General features: G+C 42.0%; 1 protein-coding gene across 1 annotated transcript in view; it reads right to left on the reverse strand.

Moving 5' to 3' along the window:
- CTPS2 (CTP synthase 2) overlaps positions 1-26,289 on the reverse strand; it is a 128,701-nt gene that overhangs the window by 67,207 nt on the left and 35,205 nt on the right. The window contains 4 exon segments of the mRNA XM_073227464.1: positions 8,655-8,698; positions 8,805-8,867; positions 11,638-11,732; positions 18,968-19,056. Coding sequence (XP_073083565.1) covers positions 8,655-8,698; positions 8,805-8,867; positions 11,638-11,732; positions 18,968-19,056 — 291 coding nt within the window.

The raw sequence follows: 26,289 nt of genomic DNA on the forward strand, positions 1-26,289 counted from the left end.
GGAATCCTCTACTATTTCCCCATCGAATTTACTGTTGGATATTGGTTTGTAAAAGATATTCTTTCCCTTGCTTAAGAAGTACCCTTCTCTTCCTAGTTCGTTATGAGATTGTGGGTATTGATCATCTATGGAGAGATGGGAGTTCTCTCTCCTGTTTGATCAATACATTAATCAATTTAATCCTGGGATAAACACATTATCCAGCCATGATCGATTATTCTTTAATGCTGTTAGACATTTATATATTATTTAAGATTTTCACATATTTATTAATAACCAACATCAGTCTATACCTTGGGGTTTTTTTGTTTCAAGGGCTTTGCTGAGTTCTAATATCTAGGTCATGCCAGCTTTCCATTTTAGCCTATGTTCTGAATTTCAATCAGTTCCTCACAGAATAAATAAACATTATTTCTTTCAACTCTGACATACATAAAGCATCTCCTATGGGCAAGGCATTATACAAGATGCCATAGGAGATACAAACTTCCAGACCTCTGAAATCTGAAGTCAATAAATCTGGGATCAGGCCAGGGAAAGGCTTAATCAAAGGAATAGTATTTCAGCTGGGATTTGCGGCAAAAGCCTTGAGAGGAGCCTGCAAGGAAGGGGCAGCACTGGGCATTGAAAAGGAGAGAAAACACGCCACATAAACACATCATGTCCAAGCGCAAGGCAGTTGAGGGGACAGGCACACTACATTCTGGGGGGAAAGCCAGCTGGGAGGAACAGAAGGCACACTGGCTCCAGAGCGTGGACATCCCAGGTCACAGAGGGATGTGAATGGGCTTCGGGAAGATGAGGTGATACCAAGAGTCTGCCAGGAGTTGGGGGTGGTCCAAGGGCAGAGGCTGGGGCTAGGCAGGAGGCCTCCAGGGCAAGCGGGGCAAGCTTGCAAAGCCTCAAGAACGGTAGCAATGCACACATGGGAGGGATATCTTCCCTCTGGCTCAGACTACTGGCTTGGATCAATTATCATCTGAGGGTTACCCCTCAAGAAGAGTGAGAACATAGGGAGTGTTGTGGGTGTGCAGCATCTGTATGGATGTGCACATGTCTATTTCATTGGTCTTCTTGGCCTGGTTTCCAGCATTTATCTCATCTCCCACATCCAACAAGATCCACCTGAATTTCCTCTTGAATCAAAAGAACAAGCATTTTGTCAGCCACAAAACTCCAATCTTTCCAAGACTATAGGCTCCGCCAGGGCAAGGACTTTTATCTGTTCTTTTAGCGATGTATCCCCGGGTCTAGATAAGAGCCTGGCACATGGAAAGGCTTAACAGCTATTTGCTGAATGGATGATCCTTGACTATCCAGTCACTAAATCGTGTCGATTCATTCCATAAGGCTACTCTGCCAGCCAGGTCTTTCTACAACTCCTGCTCCAACCCAGCTCTTCAGATGGCAGGCGGAGGCTGCTGTAATACTCAGCCACATGCCCTGCCAGGAGCCTTTTCTCCCATCTCATCCCTCTAGCTCTCATGCCAGCTGAATCTTCCTAAAGCACCCACTCTATTGTAAAGTCTTCAGTAACAAGTATGGTATTTGCATAATATGCCACAGTTGACAGGTCTTATCTTACTGGCTCCCTGTTGCCTTCAGGATTAATTTGACACTGACACTCAAGGACCTCCACAAAATCCAAACCAATCTCCTTTATTTCCCTCCAGTTCCCTAAGGAGTCATGTGCTCCAGTCAAGCTACTCACTATTTTATGACCAAATCTTGAACATTCTGGCCTGGCATTTGCCTCCCCTCCTTTCTACTAAGTCTCTAAGCCTTTGACAATCTTCCCTTCACACTGTAACCTACAATAATTTGTCCTGACTCTGAATTTAAGCACCTAAGGTCCACCTGTGCTGTGCAATACTGTGGCTAGATCAGGTGGCTATGGACATTTAAATTAAATAAAACTAAATAAAATTTTAAATTCAGTTCCTTGGTCACACCAGCTGCACTTTCAAGGGCTCCATAACCTCACATAGCTAGTGGCTATCATACTGAATGGCATGGATACAGAGCATTCTATGATAGCAGAAAGTTCTAGTTGACAACACTGGTAGCATTAATGAGGGCATAACTCACATACTGCCCATATATTTGGCTGTATGCTTCACTAGTCTACATCCTGAATCCCCAACTAAACTGCAAGCAGGCTTGTGGTGGCCACTCATTTGTAATACACTGTATTTAGGACTGCACTTAAGTGGACAAGCTCCAAATGCACAGTGACTTTCTTCTTTTTAATAACTGCTTTCCACTAGCAACCAGGTATTTCTATGGCAAAAAAAAAAAATCTTTCAAGTGGTTGAAATACCTATTCCTAAGGCATTTCCCATTGAGCGTAAGGTATAAAAGCTTTAAAGTACATTAGCTCTGAAGAAGTACTCATTTAGTCATTCATTTATTGTTAAAATTATGAACTGCCCTTGTGATTCACTAATGGGGGCGGCACTCCAAGTACCATGCTGGCTCCTTTCAAAAAGCAGACCTGGGTAAGAGGGAGGGTGTCAGGTAGAGAAGATGCCCTAGCCATTAGGCAGCAGCTACCATGACTGGAAGAAATTTTTCTTTCTCTAGATAGAAAGTGGTTACTACAACCAACAGCCTGATATGAAGTCTGAGTCTACTTCCGTCCCCACAGACAGGATTTAATAGCTGTTAGGCTCCCAGACCGCTCTATAAAAGGCTGTTTTACCTATAGTACAGCTGTCTTCTTGATGGCAGCTTTTATGGGGAACAAGTTCCTCAGTCCAAACTAAGCTCCAAATGACTTCTGTAAGGTCGCTTTGTTAGTCAGGAGATGCTTACTAGAATGTTCTGAATGCAAAGCACTTTTCAAAGTAATAAAAGTTGCTTGAAAGGTTACTCTGGGTGTTTCTAATGCCTATTACTTTACTTTCCATATGAAGCTGTTGAAAAATAAATGGAAGAAGATGATGCTTCAAACAGGGCTTCAACTAAAGGTAGGAAAATTGTATGCATGAATCATGCTTAATGTAGAACACAAATTACCCTTTACCTGAATCGACTTTTAATTATATGGGACTATATCACAAATCCCCTGCATCAGATGGGAAAATAATTTTGAATTTCAAAAATCTCTGGATCAAAATGGGGTAAAAGAAGTCCTATCTTTGAAAAGCAACTAAAACTGAAATAATTCAATGCCACAATCTCAAATTTGCATTCACATCTGCCTAAAATACTTCAAATTTCTCACTTGTCCTTACCAATACTGACACAGGCAGGTGCAATTCGGGAAAAGCTCGAGGCCAGTTCCTGTGCCCAGCTGGCAGAACAGGTTAAGTGAAAACAAACCAGCTCAATTTTAAGAAAATAACTGATGGCAAAACAGAATGCAGTTTTTAACCGGTTCAAATCAGCTAGATTCAGGATGGGGAACAAAAATAACCTACAGTTACCTCAGAGTTCATTATATACTCATTAGTATACTAAAAATCACACCCCTTGGTGCCAGGACAGTTCTGAGGCAGACCATCTAAGGACAAAAAGGAGTCACCCTATTTCCCAGATATCCTCTCCCTATTCCAAGAAAAACCCACCCATCCTGATGAATATTGCACCCCTTGTTAAAACTCCAGCTATAAGGCCACCCACTCCCAACTATACTGCTGACTTCTGGAGCATGCCCACACTCCCTCCTTGAATGTGCACCTTTGCGTTGTTAAACTACTGTTCGCTTGTACCTGCTTGTCTTGCCTGAGGGTTTCAGCCCCGGGCAGGTTCACTATGGATTCAGTGAAACCGAGAAACAACAACAGAACGTTCTTGGGGTAAAAGGGCTTTTATACCCTGCTTTACTCTCCCGGCAATTGGTCAAGCACTAGAATCATGTCTGCACCCAGCAGTCCTCAGGTCCATAATCCACCTCCATCTCCACCTCCACCCAGAGCACTGGGTAGAGCTCTTTATATAGTGACTCAGCCAGTCATAGCTTATTGCCTATGGGTGTGGAAGTGTTAGCCTAGCAGGAAGCCAATTCCATCAAGTAGTTTAGGGTCAGGTGAGAATCCTGGCCATAGGAACTTCCATTTTTCCCACACTGCTCAACCCCCTCATGAATTCTTTCTCCATCAGAGTCAAGAGCCCTCTCCTATGTTGAGTTCTCACCCAGTGTGTGGGGAGACCTGTACAGAATGCATTTCCCAACAATACCATCATCCAAGTGTGCATGTGTATGTTGATGTGGTTAATGGTAGAATATGAATTCTGTTTCCAGGATGTTATACCTTATTCAGAACTATTTTCAATAAATAGAAAAGGAATGCTAAAAACTAAGCATATCCTTGTACTTAAACATTGGATTAAGATCATTCTTCCTATGTATGTCTCAAAAGTAAAAGATGTTCTAAATATAATATCCATGATGCCACAAACCACCCCCTACATGAACTGGAGAGATCTGAAGTCAAATTCAAGGTCAAGGTTGTCAGCAGCAGCCATGTGATTGATCTAGAGTCAGAATGCAAGTCGGCCACAGCTGTGTTCTTGGTAAGCATCATCTGCAAGTCAGGTAAAGCTACTTTGAAGTAGGCCCAAAAAAATCAGACTTGCTGTAGAATCCTAAATATTCTGCAAAATCCCAGAGCTTTCTATTTCACCTTGTGGCTTAAGCAGAGAAATGACAATAAAACAAATTTTACTCCTGACACTCTCAGACTCAGAGTCTACTACCTTCACTCTTAGGGAAAAATCTCTCTCCTTTTATGTGTATAGGAAACACCGCCTTTTAGAAATCTGCCCTAGATGCCAGTGTCTCTACTGATTTCATAAGTAAACATAAGACCATCATGCATGCCAAAGGAGGGTCATGATGGCCCACAAGGGGAGCAGAATTTGCCATCCCAAAATACGCCTCTGACATAAAGATTATTCTAGGCTGATTTTTTTCCTAAGCAACAGCAGGCAAGCAAAAAGCTCTTAAAACTCAGTAAAAGTTACCCTTTTGTAAGAGACATTTACATGTATAAGGAAAATCTCCATTTGTAAGGGCATCTCCCTCTCAGTACCAGGAAGAGGACAACCAAGTCTAGACACTCTTATCAATGCATAAGACAGACTTAAATCTGCATAACAACCATAACCTTGTTTACTATGCTTTTTCTGATAACTGTCCCCCCCCCCCCATGGTGTTTGGTTTGGTTTTTTTTGGTCTTTGGCTGAAGACTGTACTTAAGCTGGTGGCTTGGGCCACTTCAGGGAGTTCCTCAGTTTGCCTGGGTCTGCCATGTATACAGGAGGTACATATGTTAGGAAACTTCTGTTTTTCTCCTCTTAATCTGTGTTTTATTACAGGGGGTGTCAGCCAAAAACATAGAAGCATGGAGAGAAAATTATTTTTCCTCCCACACCCCCATGAAACAGACTTTAGCAGCAAAAGAGGCTGCTGGTTTCTAACTTTTTTACTTTTTTAGTTACAAGGACCAGAATGACCCTTACCCAATGTAAATGTGCTTACAAGTTTTAGTTGTTTGCTCAAGTTTTCATGATTCCCCAGACTTCCTGGTGTTTGCTGCCTGGTAGTTCTATTACCTTGGTCTTTTTCTTTAATAAGACTTTTCACCATCATCACAAATGCTGGCTCTTCAGGCTATTTTTCTCCAGCAATCTGATTGCAGGCCATAAAGATGTTCAACAGCAATTAGGTTTTATTGTTCTCATCTCAGGAGTATAGAAGCTATCAAAATGTAAAATGCACATATCCTCAGATTTAGTAATTCCCCTTCTAGGAATGTGTCCCATAGAAGATGGTATAGGACATATGTGCATGGATACTAATTTGCAGCATGATTTAAAGTAGCAAAATAATGGACCCAACCTCAATATTCATCAATATGAGCCTGGTTAAATAAAGCATGATGCATAGAGCAGAGCAAGCATGTGGAAGATCCCTATGCACTGCTGTGGAGTGAGCCGTACAAAAAGTAAGGGGGAGCAGTGTCTCCAGCACACTAGCACACCTATTTGTTAAAAAGGAAACATGCCCGTATATGTGTGTGAGTAGGTGCACATGCCCCAGCAAAGGGCAGTCATCAAAGAATTAACCTGGCCAAAGCCATCTAACAGTAGCACCTACAGATCAAAATCACTTCCACTCCCGGAGTACTGCTGCGGAGGAAGAATTTTTTCCTCTACCCTTCAAGGTTCTTCTCACTAGTCTAAGAAGCAAATTAACGTGAGATGGATTAACAGGAGAAAATAGAATTTAATTTCATATGTACAGAGCCCACACACATGAGAGATTCCCAGACAGAAAGGTAAAATGAGGCTTAGACGCCATCCTGAGCTAAGAAATGAAATAGGGACCCTGGGGCTTCAAAGGGGCGGAGGGCAATTCACAGGACAATAAGAGCAGATGTTTAATAATTGGATGTTTGCCCTGCCATACAGATCAGTCACATAAAGTTTATCTCTGGTAATAACCCTCATTTTGGGAAAGACCTGTACCAAGTTGTACCATTATGACATGCAGATTATTTCAGAGTTGAGAACAATCAAGGCCCAAAAGCCTCTGAAAGAAACTTATGTAAAAAGAATTTAGACAGAGGCCCGTAGACCAGGAAGGGAGAGTTATCATATAATACATAGTTATACTGTAATGTAAACTAGGTGTGGTAGGCTGGGAGGGCTGTGGCTAAGTCTGTTAAAGTTCCTCTCTGCGCCCTCATTTTCCTGTGTGGCCCAGGAAATATTTGATTATCAAATACTGAACTCTTTTCATATTCCTTTAAATTGCTTCCCGTTTTCTTTGAAGTCTCAGACCCCTACCCCCTTCCCCAAGGTTTAGGATGGCACGTACACCTCCTTCTCCCTGTGGAGCCCATATCTGTGGATTCCCTGTACGCAGTTACACTTTGGTTTTTTCCTCTGTTAATCTATCTCATGTCCATTTGATTCTTAAACCAGCTAGAAGAACCTTGAGGGGGAGAGGAAATTTCTTCCTGCCCAACAGACTCCAACTTCGATTTTCCTACGTAGGCAAGAGAGGGGCAAAAGCTGCTCTTGAGCCCACAGGGTCTCAACTGCCTTCAGCTCAAAACAGTCCATGAACCAACGCGGCACATTTGGGGGCAGCGTGCCTGTGGCCCATACAGTATTATCTTAGAAAAGAAAACCCATGATTTGCCTTCACAGCCATTTCCGCCATTCGTCAGGAAGCACATTTATATTACAGCCTCATGAGGAACTCTTCACTAGTGTTAGGTCTTTTGAGCATAAGACTTAAAAGTACCATCTGGCTGGGTAGTGACGGTTCATTATGGTCTGAATTGCTAGCTATAAAAAAGAGTGAAGACTGTCTCTATATCCTTCCATGGAATGATCGCCAGCATAGAATGTTAAGTGAAAAAGAGCAAGGCAGAAAAAAATGTGCAGAGTATGCTACCATTTACATAAGAAGGGGAAGGGCTTCCAAGCAGACATGCAGGTTTACTTATATTTTTCACATGGAAAGATATCCCATTTAAAAAAAAGGAGAATTAATGGCTGCCATAAAGGAAATAAGGGAATAGGCTGGAGGGGAGAGGAACAGAAGTGACTTTCTCTAAATAAGGGATTCTCCAGGTGGGCTGTGCCAGAGCCTGTGCCCCAGGGGATGTTTGGCAATGCCTGGAGGTATTTTTCGTGTCATAATAGGGGTTAGGAGGAGGGTGCCACTGACATCTAGTGGGCAGAGGACAAAGATGCGGCTGAACGCCCTACAGGACACAGGCCGGCCCCCCACCGCAGAGAATCATCTGGCCCAAAATGTCAGCAGTGCAAATCACACATCTAATAAGGAACTTGTATCTAGAATATGTTAAGAACTCTTACAACTTAATAATAAAAAGACAAATAACCCAGTTTAAAAATGGGTAAAGGATCTGAATAAACATTTCTGCAAAAATGATATATAAGTGGCCTATAAGCACCTGAAAAGATGCTCAACATCCTTGGCCATCAGGGAAATGGAAACCAAAGCCACAATAAGAGACAACTTCTGAACCACACAGATGGCTTACCAATAACAATAATGAGTGCTGAGGATGTGGAGAAACTGGAACCCTCATATACTGTCGGTGGGAATGAGAAATGTTTTAGCCACTTTGAAAACAGTCTGACAGTTCCTCAAAAGGTTAAACATACAATGAGCATATGACCTACAATTCCACTTCCAAGTGAAATGAAAACATGTCCACACAACAACTTGCACATGAATGGTCCCAGCAGCGTTATTCATTAAAGCCAAAAAGTAGAAACCACCCAAATGTCCATCAGTGGATAAATAGATTAATAAAAGGTGATATGTCCATATATCAGAATATTACTCAGCAATAAAAAGAAACAAAGTCTTCATAGATGCTACAGCATGGACAGACTGTGACAACATCATGCTAAGTGAAAGAAACCAGTCATAAAAGGCCACACATTGTGTGAGTCCATTTATATGAAATGTCCAGAATAGGCGGAATCCATTGAGACTGAAATCAGACTAACAGTTGCCTAGGGCAGGTGGAAAAGGAGGCTTAGGGGTGTCGGCTAAGAGGTGTGGGGTTTCTTCTGTGGTAATGAAACCCTTATAAGTTTAGGCCAAAGCAGCAAACAAAATGACAATGACCCAACCCAGGAAGATAAACAGGCCAATTTACCACAGGAACACCGGCATTCAGCTCGAATTCCATGGAATCAGCATCTGAAGATTAAGAAACAAGTTCAGCAATTCACCAGTACTGCTAAAAAATATTTTAAGCAATGAGAATTTTGTTAAATAAAAGATTATTACCAAATCTTGGACTTACCTTTCAAGTTAAGGCAGTTTCTTGCAAATTCAATCATTGCAAGCTGCATCCCAAGGCAAACTCCTATTTGAAAAAGCACACATATAAAGCAAACGATCACATTTTGTATTGCTTCATATTTTCTGTCCCTCTGTTTGCTGTCTCTCTCTCCATCTGCAATGCTAGCTCCCAGAAGGCAAGCCTGACTGTGGGTTGGCTGCTGTGCCCCCGCACTCAGAAGGGTCCTGCAGAGGCAGGAAGGGGTTTGGACAATCGATTCACCCTGACCCACCCAGACCAAGACAAGAAAAAGGAATACGAGGTCAGTAAAGGACAGAAGAGGACAGGGCAAGGTCCAAACAGCAAATCTGCCTCCTTCCAAACCCATCTCCAAAGCGAGGCATGTGTGTGGGCTGCAGGGCTATGCCAGAGCCCCGTTCCTTCCGAGAGTATCTACCAACACCCACCTCAAGGGGGCGTCTCCCTGCTCTGGGACTTCACCCTCCCTCTTCTCCGAGGGGAAGCCCTGGATACAGGCTCCACCTGAAGGCAGCCTGAGGCTGGCCAGCCAGCTGGGACCTAAGAAGCGTCCCCAGGTGGGCCATGGAGCAGGCAGTTGCGGCAGGCATCTAGGCTCAGAACAGCCCTGTAACACATGCAGGAAAGCAGCAGCGGCTGGGGAGTTGGCATCTCCCCTGAGGCCTGGGCATGGAGGACCACAGGGAAGGGAGAGACAAAATGGAACTGAACAGAGAGCTTAATAAACACAACAAACTCTGGTGAAACTGCAGGCCTGTTGCCACAGAGAGGCCTGCTTCACCCATCTCCACATTCACTGTGGCCCACCAATTCTAATAAACAAATGTCAAGGAGTATTCCAGATGCTTTTATAGACATATCCAAGGTATACAAGAGACTCAAAGGAGAGAGCAATCAATACCCCAGTGTCTTGTCAATGGGTCTCAGCCCCAGGAAAGTTCGCTATGGATTCAATGTGACCAAAGAAAATGACAGCAAAACATTCTCGGGGTGAAAGGGTTATAGCCAACTTTATTCCAGGTGGCACATCAGTCACTAAAATTCCGTTCACTCAGAGTGAGTCTGTATGCAGCAGGCCGGTCTCTGCCTCTGGGCCTCTCTGCCCGCACAGCTGCCCTCCAGGCCTCTCTGCACAGTCGTCCCACACAGCTGTCCTCTGGGCCTCTGTCCTCAGCGCTGCCACCACTCCAGCCTCTGCTCTGCTCTCCTGCAGCCTTGCAGCCCTGCCACCGTGTTGCGCCCAGCGCACTGGGTGGAGCTCTTTTTATAGTCAACGGCCATATATTGCCCACAGATGTGCAGTGAGCTAGTCAACCAGGGCCAGGTGAGAATCCTGGCCACAGAAACTCTCATTTTATCCACAACCAGACACACCAGAACAAAAGTTGATAGGCAAGCAACAAGCTGAGCACTTTGGGGGAACTTGAGAAAGTTCTGCATGGCTAGAACATAAGGAGATGCTATGTGTGGGGAAGCTGGGGTTCCTATGGCCAGGATCCTCACTGAACTTAAACCACCTGATGATGTAACTGGCCTGTTGCTGCGCTGCCACTTCCACACCTGTAGGCAATAAGCTATTATTGTGCTATATAGTGAGCTCGGCCCAGTGCTCTGGGCGGAGGCAGAGACGCTAGTGCTTAACCTACCGCCGGAGAACAAGCCAGGTAATAAACCCTTTCACCCCAAGAACGTTTTGCTGTCGATTCCTTTGGTCACACTGAATCCAAAGCGAACTTGCCTGGGGCTGAAACCCATTGGCAAGACACTATGTTAAAAAGAAAACTAAAGAGTTTCAACGTTCTATACAGTAAAAACTATCTGAACACTTGCCACATTTAGACAGAAACCAAACAAGATTACTTCAAAAGAAAACAGAGGCCCAGATGAGCTTAGACTGGTAAAACAAAGCAAGCTTTCAAGGTAACTAACCCTGGCCTGTCTTTTCAAAATGGCTCCCACGTGGGTAGGACCTAGGAAGCTAATGAAAGAACAGGAGGCAGTGGGGGAAATGAACAGTCTGCCGATAGGAAAAGCACTGAAGCCTGTGGGCTTGGTTCATCAACCCAGCAGCACATCCAAGCACAGTGTCAAAAACAGCCTCTCCCCATGAGCTTCCCCCCTGAGTCCCCAGCTGCTAGGCTGCCTTTATCCCATCAAGGGTCCATTTCATCTTGTTTCATTGGCCCAGAAGCCATGCTTTACAATTTGAACAGAACATCCAGCTGTAACAATTTTAACTCAGCTCTTTCTGTGACATTGGATGGTCTCTCTGTATTATCTTTTCTAGAAATATAAATTTCAACTCTTGTTTTTCTGAGTAGAAAGAATGTTGTGGAATTCCTTTAAATAATTCTCTGCATGATGTGGTGAAAAGACAGATTCAGGTGGAAATTGGAGAAAGTAAGGGCAGCTGTAGGCAGCAGTTTCTCCCAGCCCCTTGCTACCCAACCAGAATGGAGTTACGTTCTCCTAGACCAACAACCTTTTTCTATAAAGGGGCACATAGCAAAAATCTTAGGCTTTTCTGGCTGTAGGACTTCAGACTCAGCCATTGTACCACAAAGGCAAACACAGACAATCTGTAAACAAATTGATGTAGCTTGTTCCTATAAAACCTTATTTATAAAAACTGAGTGCGAATCAAGTATGGCCTGCAGGACATAGTCTGCTGACCCTGTAGCAGACTCCTTGGTGCCTGAATGTTCAAATGTGAGTTCATAGCTTTCAATGTTAACAAGCCCTATTAAGTGTTACCCCAACTAGGTACGAAAAATTGAATAAACTCATAGGTAGCATCCAGGAACACAAGCTTTACCCAGAAAAGGAATCTTCTTTGTCCTTGCCCAAGAAATCGCCTGGATTTTTCCCTGCGTTCCTCTGATTCCAAAGCCTCCTGGCACAAGAACTCCACTGCAATCAACACAAGAACAGGTGAATTTGACATTATTTTTATCTCTAAAACTCTTCTTTTCAGTCATTCATGCTTACTGATTCCAAATCCAAAGCTGGGCACAATCACTAGGGACTATACTTGAGATTTATTCTCAGAATTGATTACATGATTGCACATCCTGAGCTTTCTTCTTAAATTCCTCACAATGTCATAAAGAAGTTGCAACAATCTATCACAAGTGACCTCAACATATATTTCCTGATAGGTCTTTGTGGTATGTGCACATTGTGACTGAGAAAATTGATTCAATTAAAAATGCCACTGAAAGAATTATCTGAATAAAAATAGGTTAAGGTTCGGGGGATTCTGGGAAGATGGCAGCATGAGTAGAGCAGCGGAAATCTCCTCCTAAAACCATATATATTTTTGAAAATACAGCAAATAAAACTACGCCTAACAGAGAGACCACAGGATACAGTACAACAGCCAGGCTACATCTACATCTGCGAGAACTTGGCATCTCACGAAGGGGGTAAGATACAAGCTGCAGCCCAGTGGGACCTGAGTGCCCCCCCACACCCCAGCTCCCAGGTGGGAGGAGAGGAGTCAAGAGCAGGGAGGGAGTGGAAGTGCAGGACTGTTAAATACCTAGCCCCAGTAATCCACACCGGGAGCACAGACACACAGTGCATGATGCCCTAGATATCAGGGAAACAGAAAAGTAAAATCTGCAAGCAGTTCCCCGCAGCTGGCTCTCCTGGGACAAAAAAAAAGTGAGTGCTTTTTGAAAGTCTTAAAGGGACAGGGGTCTCACAGGTGGACAGAATCATCCCGGCACACTCAGCCTAGCAGATGGAAATTCTGGGGAACTCCAGGCACCCTAACCCCCAGATAGAAACACAGCTCTGAAGGCCCTCATGGAAATAAACAGCCTGATGTTCATTCCCCTTCCACAGTAGCCCCGGCCGAGCAGCCTGGGAGTGACCACACCCACAAGAGCCGCCCAGAGCCTCCTCCCAGCACACGGCCGCCAGGGTCAGGCCCGGGGCAGCCAGCGCAGGCAGAGAAAGCTGGGACAGGGTGGGAAGGGGCACCGTTCTCGTAGGAGAGCACACCGGGTGCACCTGCCTCCCCCCACAGGGCTCTGAGCTGCCCCAGGGGCTGCTCCCGGTGTGTGGGGAACCTACACAAGCGGCGGAGAGTGGCAGGGCAACCAGCAAGCAGGAAGGGACTTTGTTCTCCCAGCTGACACACGCACTACCTGCCTACGACTACCTCTATCACCATGAAAAGGCAGAATTTGGTCCAGTCCAGAATCACCCAGACAACCCCAGATAGGGGGCCTGGGGAGATATATTTAACCAATCTTCTTGAAAAAGAATACAAAATAAAGGTCATAACCATGCTGATGGGCCTGCAGGGAAATATGCAAGAGCTAAAAGATCAAGTTGGGAAGGAGAATACAGAAATAAAAGAATCTCTGGAAGGACTTAAGAGCAGACTGGATGAGGTGCAAGAGGCCATTAAAGGAACAGAAATCAGAGAACAGGAATGCAGAGAAGCTGAGGCAGAGAGAGAGAGAAAAGGATGTCCAGGAATGAAAGAATATAAAGAGAACTGTGTGACCAATCCAAATGCAAAAATATTCGCATTATAGGGGTACCAGAAGAAGAAGAGAGAGAAAAAGGGATACAAAGTATCTTTGAAGAAACAATTGCTGAAAACTTCCCCAAGCTGGGGGAGGAAATAGTCGCTCAGAACAAGGAAGCCCAAAGATATCCCAACACAAGGGACACAAGGAGGACAACACCAAGACATATAACAATTAAAATGGCAAAGATGAAAGACAAGACAGAGTATTAAAGGCAGCCAGAGAGAGAAAAAAGGTCACCTAAAAAGGAAAACCCATCAGGCTATCATCAGAGTTCTCAACAGAAACCTCACAGGCTAGAAGAGAAAGGCATGATATATTTAATGTAATGAAACAGAAGGGCCTTGAACCAAGAATACTGTATCCAGCACAATTATCATTTAAATATGGAGGAGGGATTAAACAATTCCTAGAAAAACAAAAGTTGAGGGAATTTGCCTCCTAGAAAACACCCTCTACAGGATATTTTAAAGGGACTGCTCTAGATGCAAGAATCCTTAAGGCTAAATAGATGTCAACAGAGAAAACAAAATCACACCAAAGAAAGCAGACAAATCAAATACTAACTAAAGGCAAAAAAGAAAATCAACTGTGCACAAAAGCAGCCAAAGGAAACACAAAAGAGTACAGATTAAAACAACTGACATATAAAGAATGGAGGAGGAGGAATAAGAAGGGAGAGAAATAAAGAATCATCAGACTGTGTTTATAATAGCTTAATAAGTGAGTTAAGTTAGACGATTAGATAGTAAAGAAGCTACCCTTGAACCTTTGGTAACCACAAATCTAAAGCCTGAAATGGCAATAAGTACATATCTTTCAATAACCACCCTCAATGTAAATGGACTGAATGCACCAATCAAAAGACACAGAGTAATAGCATGGATAAAAAAACAAGACACATCTATATGCTGCTTACAAGAGACTCACCTCAAACCCAAAGACATACACAGACTAAAAGTCAAGGGATGGAAAAAGATATTTCATGCAACTAATAGGGAGAAAAAGGCAGGTGTTGCAGTACTTGTATCAGGCAAAATAGAATTCAAAACAAAGAAAGTACAAGAGATAAAGAAGGACATTACATGATGATAAAAGGGTCAGTCCAACAAGAGGATATAACCATTATAAATATATATGCACCCACATATGTGAAACAAATACTAACAGAATTAAAGGAGGAAATAGAATGCAATGCATTCATTCTAGGAAACTTCAACACACCAGTCACTCCAAAGGACAGATCCACCAGACAGAAAATAAGTAAGGACACAGAGGCACTGAACAATGCACTAGAACAGATGGACCTAACAGACATCTACAGAACTCTACACCCAAAAGCAGCAGGATACATTCTTCTCAAGTGCACATGGAACATTTTCCAGAATAGACCACATACTAGGCCACAAAAAGAGCCTCAGTAAATTCAAAAAGATTGAAATTCTACCAACCAACTTCTCAGACCACAAAGATATAAAACTAGAAATAAATTGTACTAAAAAAACAAAAAGGCTGACAAACACATGGAGGCTTAACAACATGCTCCTAAATAATCAATGGATCAATGACCAAATTAAAACAGAGATCAAGCAATATATGAAGACAAATGACAACAACAGCACAAAGCCCCAACTTCTGTGGGATGCAGTGAAGGCATTTCTCAGAGGAAAGTATATAGCAATCCAGGCCTATTTAAAGAAGAAACAACAATCCCAAATGAATAGTCTAAAGTCACAATTATTGAAACGGGAAAAAGAAAAACAAATGAGGCCCAAAGTCAGCAGAAGGAGGGACATAATAAAAATCAGAGAAGAAATAAATAAAACTGAGAAGAATGAAACAACAGAAAAAATCAATGAAAACAAGAGCTGGTTCCTTGAGAAAATAAACAATATAGATAAGCCCCTAGCCAGACTTATTAAGAGAAAAAGAGTATCTACACACATAAACAGAACCAGAAATGAGAAAGGAAACATCATGACAGACCCCACAGAAATACAAAGAATTATTAGAGTACACTATGAGAATCTATATGCTAACAAACTGAATAACCTAGAGGAAATGGACAACTTCCTAGAAAAATACAACCTTCCAAGACTAACCAAGGTAGAAACAGAAAATCTAAACAGACCAATTACCAGCAACGAAATAGAAGCAGTAATAAAAAAACTACCCAAAACAAAACCCCCGGGCCAGATGGATTCACATCTGAATTTTATCAGACATATAGAGAAGACATAATACCTATTCTCCTTCAAGTTTTCCAAAAAATAGAAGAGGAGGGAATACTTCCAAACTCATTCTATGAAGCCAGCATCACTCTAACACCAAAACCAGGCAAAGAAACCACAAAGAAAGAAAATTATATTCTAATATCCCCAATGAACATAGATACAAAAATACTCAACAAAATATTAGAAAACCAAATTCAAAAATACATCAAGAAGATCATACACCATGATCAAGTGGGATTCAATTCAGGGATGCAATGATGGCACAACATTCGAAAATCTGTCATCATCATCCACCACATCAACAAAAAGGACAAAGCTACATGATCATCCACATAGATGCTGAAAAAGCATTCAACAAAATTCAACATCCATTCATGATAAAAACTCTCAACAAAATGGGTATACAAGGCAAGTACCTCAACATAATAAAGGCCATATATGACAAACCCAGAGCCAACATCATGCTTCACAATGAGAAGCTGAAAGCCTTTCATCTAAGATTGGGAAGAAGACAGGGATGCCGACTCTACCCATGGTTATGCAACATAGTACTGGAGGTTCTAGCCACAGCAATTAGACAAAACAAAGAAATAAAAAGCATCCAGATTGGTAAAGAAGAAGTCAAACTGTCACTGTTTGCAGATGACATTAGATTGTACATAAAAAACCCGAAAGAATCCACTCTAAAACTACTAGAACAAATATCAGAATTCAGCAAAGTTGCAGGATACAAAATTAATACACAGAAATCTGAGACTTTCCTATACACTAACAATGAACTAGCAGAAAGAGAAATCAGAAAACAAGTCCATTCACAATTGTATCAAAAAGAATAAAATACCTAGGAATAAACCTAACCAAGGAAGGGAAAGACCTATACCCTGAAAACTACAAGACACTCTTACGAGAAATTAAGGAAGACACTAACAACTGGAAGCTCGTCCCATGCTCTTGGCTAGGAAGAATTAATATCATCAAAATGGCCATCCTGCCTAAAGCAATATACAGATTCGATGCAATCCCTATCAAAAATACCAACAGCATTCTTCAACAAACTGGAACAAATAGTTTTAAAATTCATATGGAACCACAAAAGACCCCGAATAGCCAAAGCAATCCTGAGAAGGAAGAAAAAGTGGGGGGGGGGATCTCACTCCCCAACTTCAAGCTCTACTACAAAGCCACAGTAATCAAGACAATTTGGTACTGGCACAAGAACAGACCCACAGACCAGAGGAACAGGATAGAAAGTACAGATACTAACCCAAACATATATGGTCAATTAATATACAATAAAGGAGCCATGGACATACAATGGGGAAATGACAGCCTCTTCAACAGATGGTGTTGGCAAAACTGGACAGCTACATGTAAGAGAATGCGACTGGATCACTGTATAACCCCATACACAAAAGTAAATTAAAAATGGATCAAAGACCTGAATGCAAGTCATGAAACCATAAAACTCTTAGAAAAAAACATAGGCAAAAATCTCTTGGACATAAACATGAACAAGTTCTTTATGAACATATCTCCCCGGGCAAGGGAAACAAAAGCAAAAATGAACAAGTGGGACTATATCAAGCTGAAAAGCTTCTATACAGCAAAGGACACCACCAATAGAACAAAAATCCATCCTACAGTATGGGAGAATATATTCATAAATGACAGATCCGAGAAAGGGGTGACATCCAAAATATATAAAGAGCTCACACACCTCAACAAACAAAAAGCAAATAATCTAATAAAAAATGGTCAGAGGAGCTGAACAGACACTTCTCCAAAGAAGAAATTCAGATGGCCAACAGACACATGAAAAGACGCTCCACATTGCTAGTCATCAGAGAAATGCAAATTAAAACCACAATGAGATATCACCTCACACCAGTAAGAATCGCCACCATTAAGACAAACAACAACAAATCTTGGCAAGGTTGTGGAGAAAGGGGAACCCTCCTACACTGCTGATGGGAATGTAAATTAGTTCAACCATTGTGGAAAGCAGTATGGATGTTCCTCAAAAAGCTCAAAATAGAAATACCATTTGACCCAGGAATTCCACTCCTAGGAATTTACTCTAAGAATGCAGGATCCCAGTTTGAAAAAGACATATGCACCCCTATGTTTATCGCAGCACTATTTACAATAGCCAAGATATGGAAGCAACCTAAGTGTCCATCAGTAGATGAATGGGTAAAGAAGAGGTGGTACATATACACAACGGAATATTATTCAGCCATAAGAAGAAAACAAATCCTACCATTTGCAACAACATGGATGGAGCTAGAGGGGATTATGCTCAGTGAAATAAGCCAGGCAGAGAAAGACAAGTATCAAATGATTTCACTCATGTGTGGAGTATAAGAATAAAGAAAAAACTGAAGGAGCTAAACAGCAGCAGACTCACAGAACCCAAGAATGGACTAACAGTTACCAATGAGAAAGGGACTGGGGAATATGGGTGGGAAGGAAGGGATAAGGCAGGGGGGAAAAAAAAGAATGGGGGCTTTACGATTAGCATGTATAATCGGGGGGCGCATGGGAAGGGCTGTACAACACAGAGAAGACAAGTAGTGACTCTATAGCATCTTACTACACTGATGGACAGAGACTGTAATCGGGTATGTGGGGGGGACTTGGTGATAGGGGGAGTCTAGTAAACATAATGTTCCTCATGTAATTGTGGATTAATGATAGCAAAATAAAAAATAAAATAAATAAAATAGGTTAAGGTTCTTAAAAAGTACTGTTATAAAAATATTAAAATCTCTTACATAATCAAAAAGAGTTAACCTGGTAAAATCAGCGTGGTACAATCAAGATTTCAATTGCTAATTAAGTAGTGGTGCATGAAAATTTCCTGGCTAGGAGAAACTTTAGAGACCTTCTCTGTAAACAGTCATTCTGAAAAGACAGGAGCTCAAGAGAAAAAAGGGAGATGGTCATGTTTCCCTCACAATCAATGTCACTCCCAAGCCTTCCATCAATTACGTAGAAAATAAAGCCTAGAATCAAATGATAAAGAAAAGAGAACCAAGAGATCAGGGTTGTGGTTCCTATACTTTCACTTTGTATATGTTAAAACCCATCCCTGCATCTTTCAGGAGAATCATCATACTTTGTCTCCAATACAGGACCCCCATTCTCCCTCCAGGAAAACGATGTCCACTGCACATGCCACTGACATTAACATGGCACATTTCAATGCAAAGGTGATGTGAATGTGGCACTACCATCCCTAAAGACCACAAGTACTCCAGACTACCTTTCAAAATACACAGAAATTAGTAATTGGGGTAAGTTGAGTCATTATGGAAAAAGCACAATGGCACTCTCCTAACTGGCAGGCACAGTCCCGGGTACTCACTCAGCTTTGCATAGCTTCTGCCATGCTTCATGGAACTTCACAGGGTCCTCAGTTTCAGTGCTCTGCTCCAGATCAATGGAGTCTATGTACTAAAAAACAATCAACAGGTTAAAAGACCATTTAAGAAAAATAAGTACTCAAAAATACTACAGCCTTCTAACACGATGACAGGCACAAGTATTCAATCACTACTTATTGTGCAAACACTGTACTGGTCATTCAAGATTGAAAAGCATGATCTCTGTCTTCTGGCTCTTATAATCTTTCAGGGATATTACAAAACCAAACAAACAGGCATCCACAGCACAGTGTGATAACAGCTTCCACGGGCAAAGAACAGAATGCTGTGGAAGTGACTAGAAGCTGCACCTAACCTAGACTGGGCACAGGGGTAAAAGAGGGAAGGAGCCTCATTGGGGAAGACCTCTGGGGTGGGGATGTCCAAGAAGCTAAGCCCTCAAGGTTGAGTGGAAGCAAGATGAGCATGTGTGTGCATGTGGGAAGGCAGGCAGGAAGGTTTACAGAGAGAAAGGGACGGGGGGAGGGAAGAACCTGTATGAAACCTTGCAGGAAAAAAAGGGGTGGCCACTGTGGGGCCCTCCAAAGAGGCTCCAGCCAGCAAGCGGAGTTCCATATACTTGAAGCCACTAAAAGGTCTTAAGGAACAGAGAGAACAGAGAGTAGTTTTAGAAAGGTCACTCTGCTACAGCGTGGAAGATGGAGGGAAAACGAAACCAGTCACAAGTTGCTGTAACAAGCCAGACGCGATGAATACAGCAGCACATTGGTCTTCAAAGAACGTGACAAGACCACAATTCAAACAGTACTTAGTAGAAGCTAATGTCAACGAATTCTGTTAAGTGAAAAATCAAGCAGAACAATTCCTATGTACATAAAAGTCCTGATAGCTACATTATTTTAGTATTTCTTTTGTAAAAATTAGTATCTGAATGTAGCTTAAAATTCAAAATTGTAAAGGCTTTATAGAAGATGTATAAACAATTTTTCTATTGTTTTCTGTGCAAGGGAGTGGGGGGGACTAGGGAGAGTGGGAAGAGCAGGAAGTGAAATATTCCCTGGAAAGATCCTAATAGAAAGTGATCAGGAAAGGAAGAGGCTGGAAAAGAGAGAAAAGTCACAGAGGTCCTAAGCTGATATCCAAGTGGAAGTTACTAAATTTCTTGAACCTATAACAAATGTATCTTTTTACTCACTGAATAAAGGTTTCACCATTTAAGACAATAAGGCTTGCTTAAACCATCATGTACCCATATTGATATGATTACATACAAACACCTACAGAGACAGAGAAAAGTCTAGAAAGACATGGATCACACTGGGCATGCAAGGTACAACAGAGAAGGGGGATTTCAGGGAGAAGGAATCTTCTGCTTTCTGCATTTTATATGTTTTGTTTAAAATGCTAAACTAAGCACAAACTATTTGTATATTTAACAAAGATAAAGAATATACTCAAGCCATATATAACTCCACCTCTGCTTACCCATAATACTGATTTTAAAATACAAATGATCAGGCGCAAGATGGTGGCATGACTAGGGTGGCAGAAATCTCCTCCCAAAATCATATATATTTTGAAACTACAGCAAATACAACTATTTCTAAAAGAGAGACCAGAAGATACAGTACAACAGGCAGGCTACATCTACATCTGCAAGAACTCAGCATCTCATGAAGGGGGTAAGATACAAAGCTGTGACCTGGCGGGACGCAAACACTCCCCCCACCCCAGCTCCCTGGCGGGAGGAAAAGAAACAGAGTGGGAAGGTAGTAGAAGCACAGGACTACTAAATAACCAGCCCTAGTAATCTGCACTGGGAGCACAGACACACATTGCATGGTGTACTGGATATTAGAGAAATGGAAAAGTAAAATCCCAGATGGAGACTATGAGCGGGTCCTGACAGCCGGCTACCCTGGGACAAGAGAAAAGCGGGCACTTTAAAAGTCTTAAAGGGACAAGGATTTAACAGGTGGGCAAATTCGTCCTGGCACACTCAGCCCAGCAGGCTGGGAATCTTAAGGAACTTCAGGCACCCTAACCCCCTGGGTGGCAACACAGCTCTGAAGCCCTTCATGGTGATAAGCAGCCTGCACTTCATTCCCCACCACCAGTACTGCAAGCAAACCGGCTGATGTGCCATTGCTGTGGACCAACTGGGGGGCAGTCCCGCTGACAGCAACCACACAAGAGTCTTCTCCCAGCACACACCTAAACAGGCCAGACCCAGAGGCTGCCACCAGCATGCAGCTGCCCAGGACAGACAGAGGGAGCCAGCGCAAAGTCTGGAAGGCAAGAAGGGGTGCTGTTCTTGTAGAACACACGCCGTGCACCTGCGACCACTGGCAGTGCCCTAGGCCATCCCGAGGGCTGCCCAGCCCACAGCAGCTCAGAGAATTAACCCAGAGACTGCTCCCTGTGTGTGGGTAACTGACACAGGCAGTGCAGAAAGGCAAGGTGAACAGCAAGCAGGAAGGGACTTTATTCTCCCAGCTGACACAAGCCCCACTTGTGGGCGATCACTTCTATCACCACGAAAAGGCAGAAGAACCTGGTCCAGTCAAAAATCTCTCAAACAACACCAGAGAGAGGGTCTGGTAAGACAGATATAACCAATCTTCCTGAAAACAATTCAAAATAAAAGTCATAAACATGCTGATGGAGCAGCAGAGAAATATGCAAGACCTAAGGGATGAAGTCCAGAGGGAGATAACAAAAATGAAACGATCAATGGGAGGACTTAAGAGCAGACTGGATGAGGTGTAAGAGACTGTTGATGGAATAGAAATCAGAGAACAGGAATACAGAGAAGCTGAGGCAGAGGGAAAAGGATCTCTAGGAATGAAAGAATATTAAGAGAACTGTGTGACCAATCCAAAAGGAACAATATTCATATAATAGGGGTACCAGAAGAAGAAGAGAGAGAAAAAGGGATAGAAAGTGTCTTTGAAGAAATAATTGCTGAAAACTTCCCCATGCTGGGGAAGGAAATAGTCTCTCAGACCATGGAAGCCCACAGATCTCCCAACACAAGGGACCCAAGGAGGACAACACCAAGACACATAATAATTAAAATGGCAAAGATCAAGGACAAGAACAGGCCAGAAGAGAAAGGCATGTATTTTATGAAATGAAACAGAAGGGCCTATAACCAAGAATACTGTATCCAGCAAGATTATCACTTAAATTTGAAGGAGGGATTAAACAATTCCCAGACAAACAAAAGTTGAGGGAATTTGCCTCCCACAAAACACCTCTACAGGCTATTTTAAAGGAACTGCTCTAGATGGAAGGACTCCTAAGGCTAAATAGATGTCACCAGAGAAAATGAAATCACACCAAAGAAAGCAGACCAAGCAAATACTAACTAAAGGTAAAAAAGAAAATGAGCTACCCACAAACTCAGTCAAGGGAAACACAAAAGAGTACAGTATAAAACACCTAACATATAAAGAATGGAGGAGGAAGAATAAGAAGGGAGAGAAATAAAGAATCATCAGACTGTGTTTATAATATGGTAATAAGTGAGTTAAAGTTAGACAGTTAGATAGTAAAGAAGCTACCCTTGAACCTCTGTAACCACGAATCCAAAGCCTGCAATGCCAATAAGTACAAATCTATTGATAATCACCCTAAATGTTAATGGACTGAATGCACCAATCAAAACACACAGAGTAATAGAATGGATAAAAAAGCAAGATCCATCTATATGTTCCTTATAAGAGATTCATATCAAACCCAAAGACAAGCACAGACTAAAAGTCAAGGGATGGAAAAAGATATTTCATGCAAATAATAGGGAGGAAAAAGCAGGTGCTGCAGTACTAGTATCAGACAAAATAGACTTCAAAACAAAGAGTAACAAGAGTTAAAGAAGGTCATAACATAACGATAAAGGTGTCAGTCCAACAAGAGGTATAACCATTATAAATATCTATGCACCCAACACAGGACCATCAACATATGTGAAACAAATACTAACAGAATTAAAGGAGGAAACAGAATGCAATACATTCGTTCTAGGAGACTTCAACACACCACTCACTCCAAAGGACAGATCCACCAGACAGAAAATAAGTAAGGGCACGGAGGCACTGAACAACACACTAGAACAGATGGACCTAACAGACATCCACAGAGCTCTACACCCAAAGCAGGATACACATTCTTCTCAGGTTCACATGGAACATTTGCCAGAACAGACCACATACTAGGACACAAAAAGAGCCTCAGTAAATTCAAAAAGATTGAAATTCTACCAACCAACTTCTCAGATCACAGAAGTATAAAACTAGAAATAAATTGTACAAAGAAAACAAAAAGGCTCACAAACACATGGAGTATTAACAACATGCTCCTAAATAATCAATGTATCAACAGAGAATTAAAGATGGCAGGCTGACAGGTGAGACAGAGGCTTCCTCCTAAAACCGCATATAATAAGAAAATATATTAATACAACTAATCCTGAGAGAGCAACAGGAAAGAGGACTGAGCCAGACTGCACACATCTGGAGAAAAGAGCAGACCTCATGGAACAGGGTAACGTACCAGAGCTGTGTCCCAGAGGGATCCAAGCCCTCGACCCACCCCAGCTCACCGGGGAGAGGAAGAGAAACTGAGCAGGGAGGGAGTGGAAGGCCTGGGACTGCTGAATACCTAGCTCCGGAGATCTGCGCTAGAAGCACAAACCTACATTTCATGGTGCTTTCATGAGACTCGCATGATTATGGATTGGAAAGTTAAAGACAGGCACAATTCTTGGAGAGACTGAGATTTCAGCCACATGTGGAAATCAGGGATCCATATCCAGCTGCTCTGGTACAAAAGCTTATACCTGTGTGCTCAGCCCACTGGCTCAGGCAGTGGAGACAGGCATAGCAGCCAGGAGGAGAAAACAGCACGTTCCTCCCCCCAGGCACTAATCGCACTCCCCTGCGATCCCCGACATTGCTTCAAGGGCTGAGCAGCTCCAGAATAGAGCTTCTGGACACTAGAGGGTAGCATACACAAAGATGAAACGCCAAAGGAACCTTGTCCAGAGTAAAATTAATATAACCCCTGAGAAAGATGACGTGGACCTCATGACTCTTCCTGAAAGGGAGTTCAAAATAAAAATAATTAACATGCTAATGGAGGTAAGGAAAGACATCCAAGAACTCAGGAATGAATTCAGGTCAGAGATCCAATCGTTGAAGAGCACAATGGAGTGTATTGAAAGCAGGTTGAAAATGGTGGAGGAGAAGATAAATGAAATAGAAACTAGAGAAGAGGAATACAAAGAAGCTGAGGCACAGAGAGAAAAAAACAATGTCTAAGAATGAAAGAATATTGAGAGAACTGTGTGACCAATCCAAAGGGAACAATATTTGCATTACAGGGATACCAGAAGAAGAAGAGAGAGAGAAAGGGATAGAAAGTATCTTTGAGGAGGTAATTGCTGAAAACGTCCCCAATCTGGGGAAGGAGATAGTCTCTCAGGCCATGGAGATCCACAGATCTCCCAATACAAGGGAACCAAGGAAGATAACACCAAGACATATAGCAATTAAAATGGCAAAGATCACAGATAAGGACAGACTATTAAAAGCAGCCAGAGAGAGAAATAAGATCACATACAAAGGAAAGCCTATAAGGCTAACATCAGACTTCTCAGCAAAAACATTACAGGCCAGAATGGAGTGGCATGATGTATTTAATGCAATGAAGGAGAAAGGCCTGGAACCAAGATTACTTTATCTGGCAAGATTATCATTTAAATTTGAAGAAGGGATTAAACAATTTCCAGATAAGCAAAAACTGAGAGAATTTACCTCCCAAAAACCATGTCTACAGTGTATTTTGGAGGGACTGCTATAGATGGAAGTGCTCCTAAGGTTCAATAGCTGTCACCAGAGGTAATAAAACCACAGTAAATGAAGTAGAATAGCCAGTTACTAAGCAAATGCAAAATTAAACCAACTATCCCCAAAGTTAATCAAGGAATAGACAAAGAGTACAGAATATGATACCTAATATATAAAGAATAGAGGAGGAAGAAAAAGGAGAAAAAGAAAAGAACCCTTACATTGTGTTTGTAATAGCATATTAAAGGAGATAAGTTAGACTCTTAGATAGTAAGGAAGTTAACCTTGAACCTTTGGTAACCACGAATCTAAAGTCTGCATGGCAATAAGTACATACCTATCGATAATCACCCTAAACGTAAATGGACTGAATGCACCAATCAAAAGACACAGGGTCACTGAATGGATAAAAAAACAAGACCCATCTATATGCTGCTTACAAGAGACTCATCTCAAACCCAAAGACATGCACAGACTAAAAGTGAAGGGATGGAAAAAGATATTTCATGCAACTAATAGAGAGAAAAAAGCAGGTGCTGCAGTACTTCCATCAGACAAAATAGACTTCAAAACAAAGAAAGTCACAAGAGACAGAGAAGGACATTACATAATGATAAAGGGGTCAATACAACAAGAAGATATAACCATTAGAAATATCTAGACTCCCAACACAGGAGCACCTACATATGTGAAACAAATACTAACAGAACTAAAAGGGGAAATAGAACGCAATGCATTCATTCTAGGAGACTTCAACACTCCACTCACTCTGAAGGACAGATAAACCAGACAAAATAAGTAAGGAGACAGAGGCACTGAACAACACATTAGAACAGATGGACCTACCAGACATCTATAGAACTCTACACCCAAAAGCAGCTGAATACACATTCTTCTCAAGTGCACATGCAACATTTTCAAGAATAGATCATATACTAGGTCACAAAAAGAGCCTCAGTAAATTCAAAAACATTGAAATAGTACCAACCAGTTTCTCAGACAACAAAGGTATGAAACTAGAAATAAATTATGAAAGAAAATGAAAAAGCCCACAAACACAGGGAGGCTTCACAACATCCTCCTAAATAACCAATGGATCAATGACCAAATAAATACACAGATCAAGCAATATATGGAGACAAATGACAACAATAATTCAACACTGTAAAATCTGTGGGACGCAGAAAAGGCGTTGCTAAGAGGAATGTATACTGCAATACAGGCCTACCTCAGGAAAGAAGAACAGTCCCAGATATGCAATCTAAACTCACAATTAACAAAACTAGAAAAAGAACAAATGAGGTCAAAAGTCGGGAGAAGGTAGGACATAATAAAGATTAGAGCAGAAATAAATAAAATTGAGAAGAATAAAACACTAGAAAGAATCAATGAAACAAGAGCTGGTTCTTTGAGAAAATAAACAAAATAGATAAACCCCTAGTCAGACTTACCAA

This window comes from Manis javanica, chromosome X (genome assembly GCF_040802235.1).
Source record: "Manis javanica isolate MJ-LG chromosome X, MJ_LKY, whole genome shotgun sequence".
In the NCBI taxonomy this organism is placed as follows: domain Eukaryota; kingdom Metazoa; phylum Chordata; class Mammalia; order Pholidota; family Manidae; genus Manis; species Manis javanica.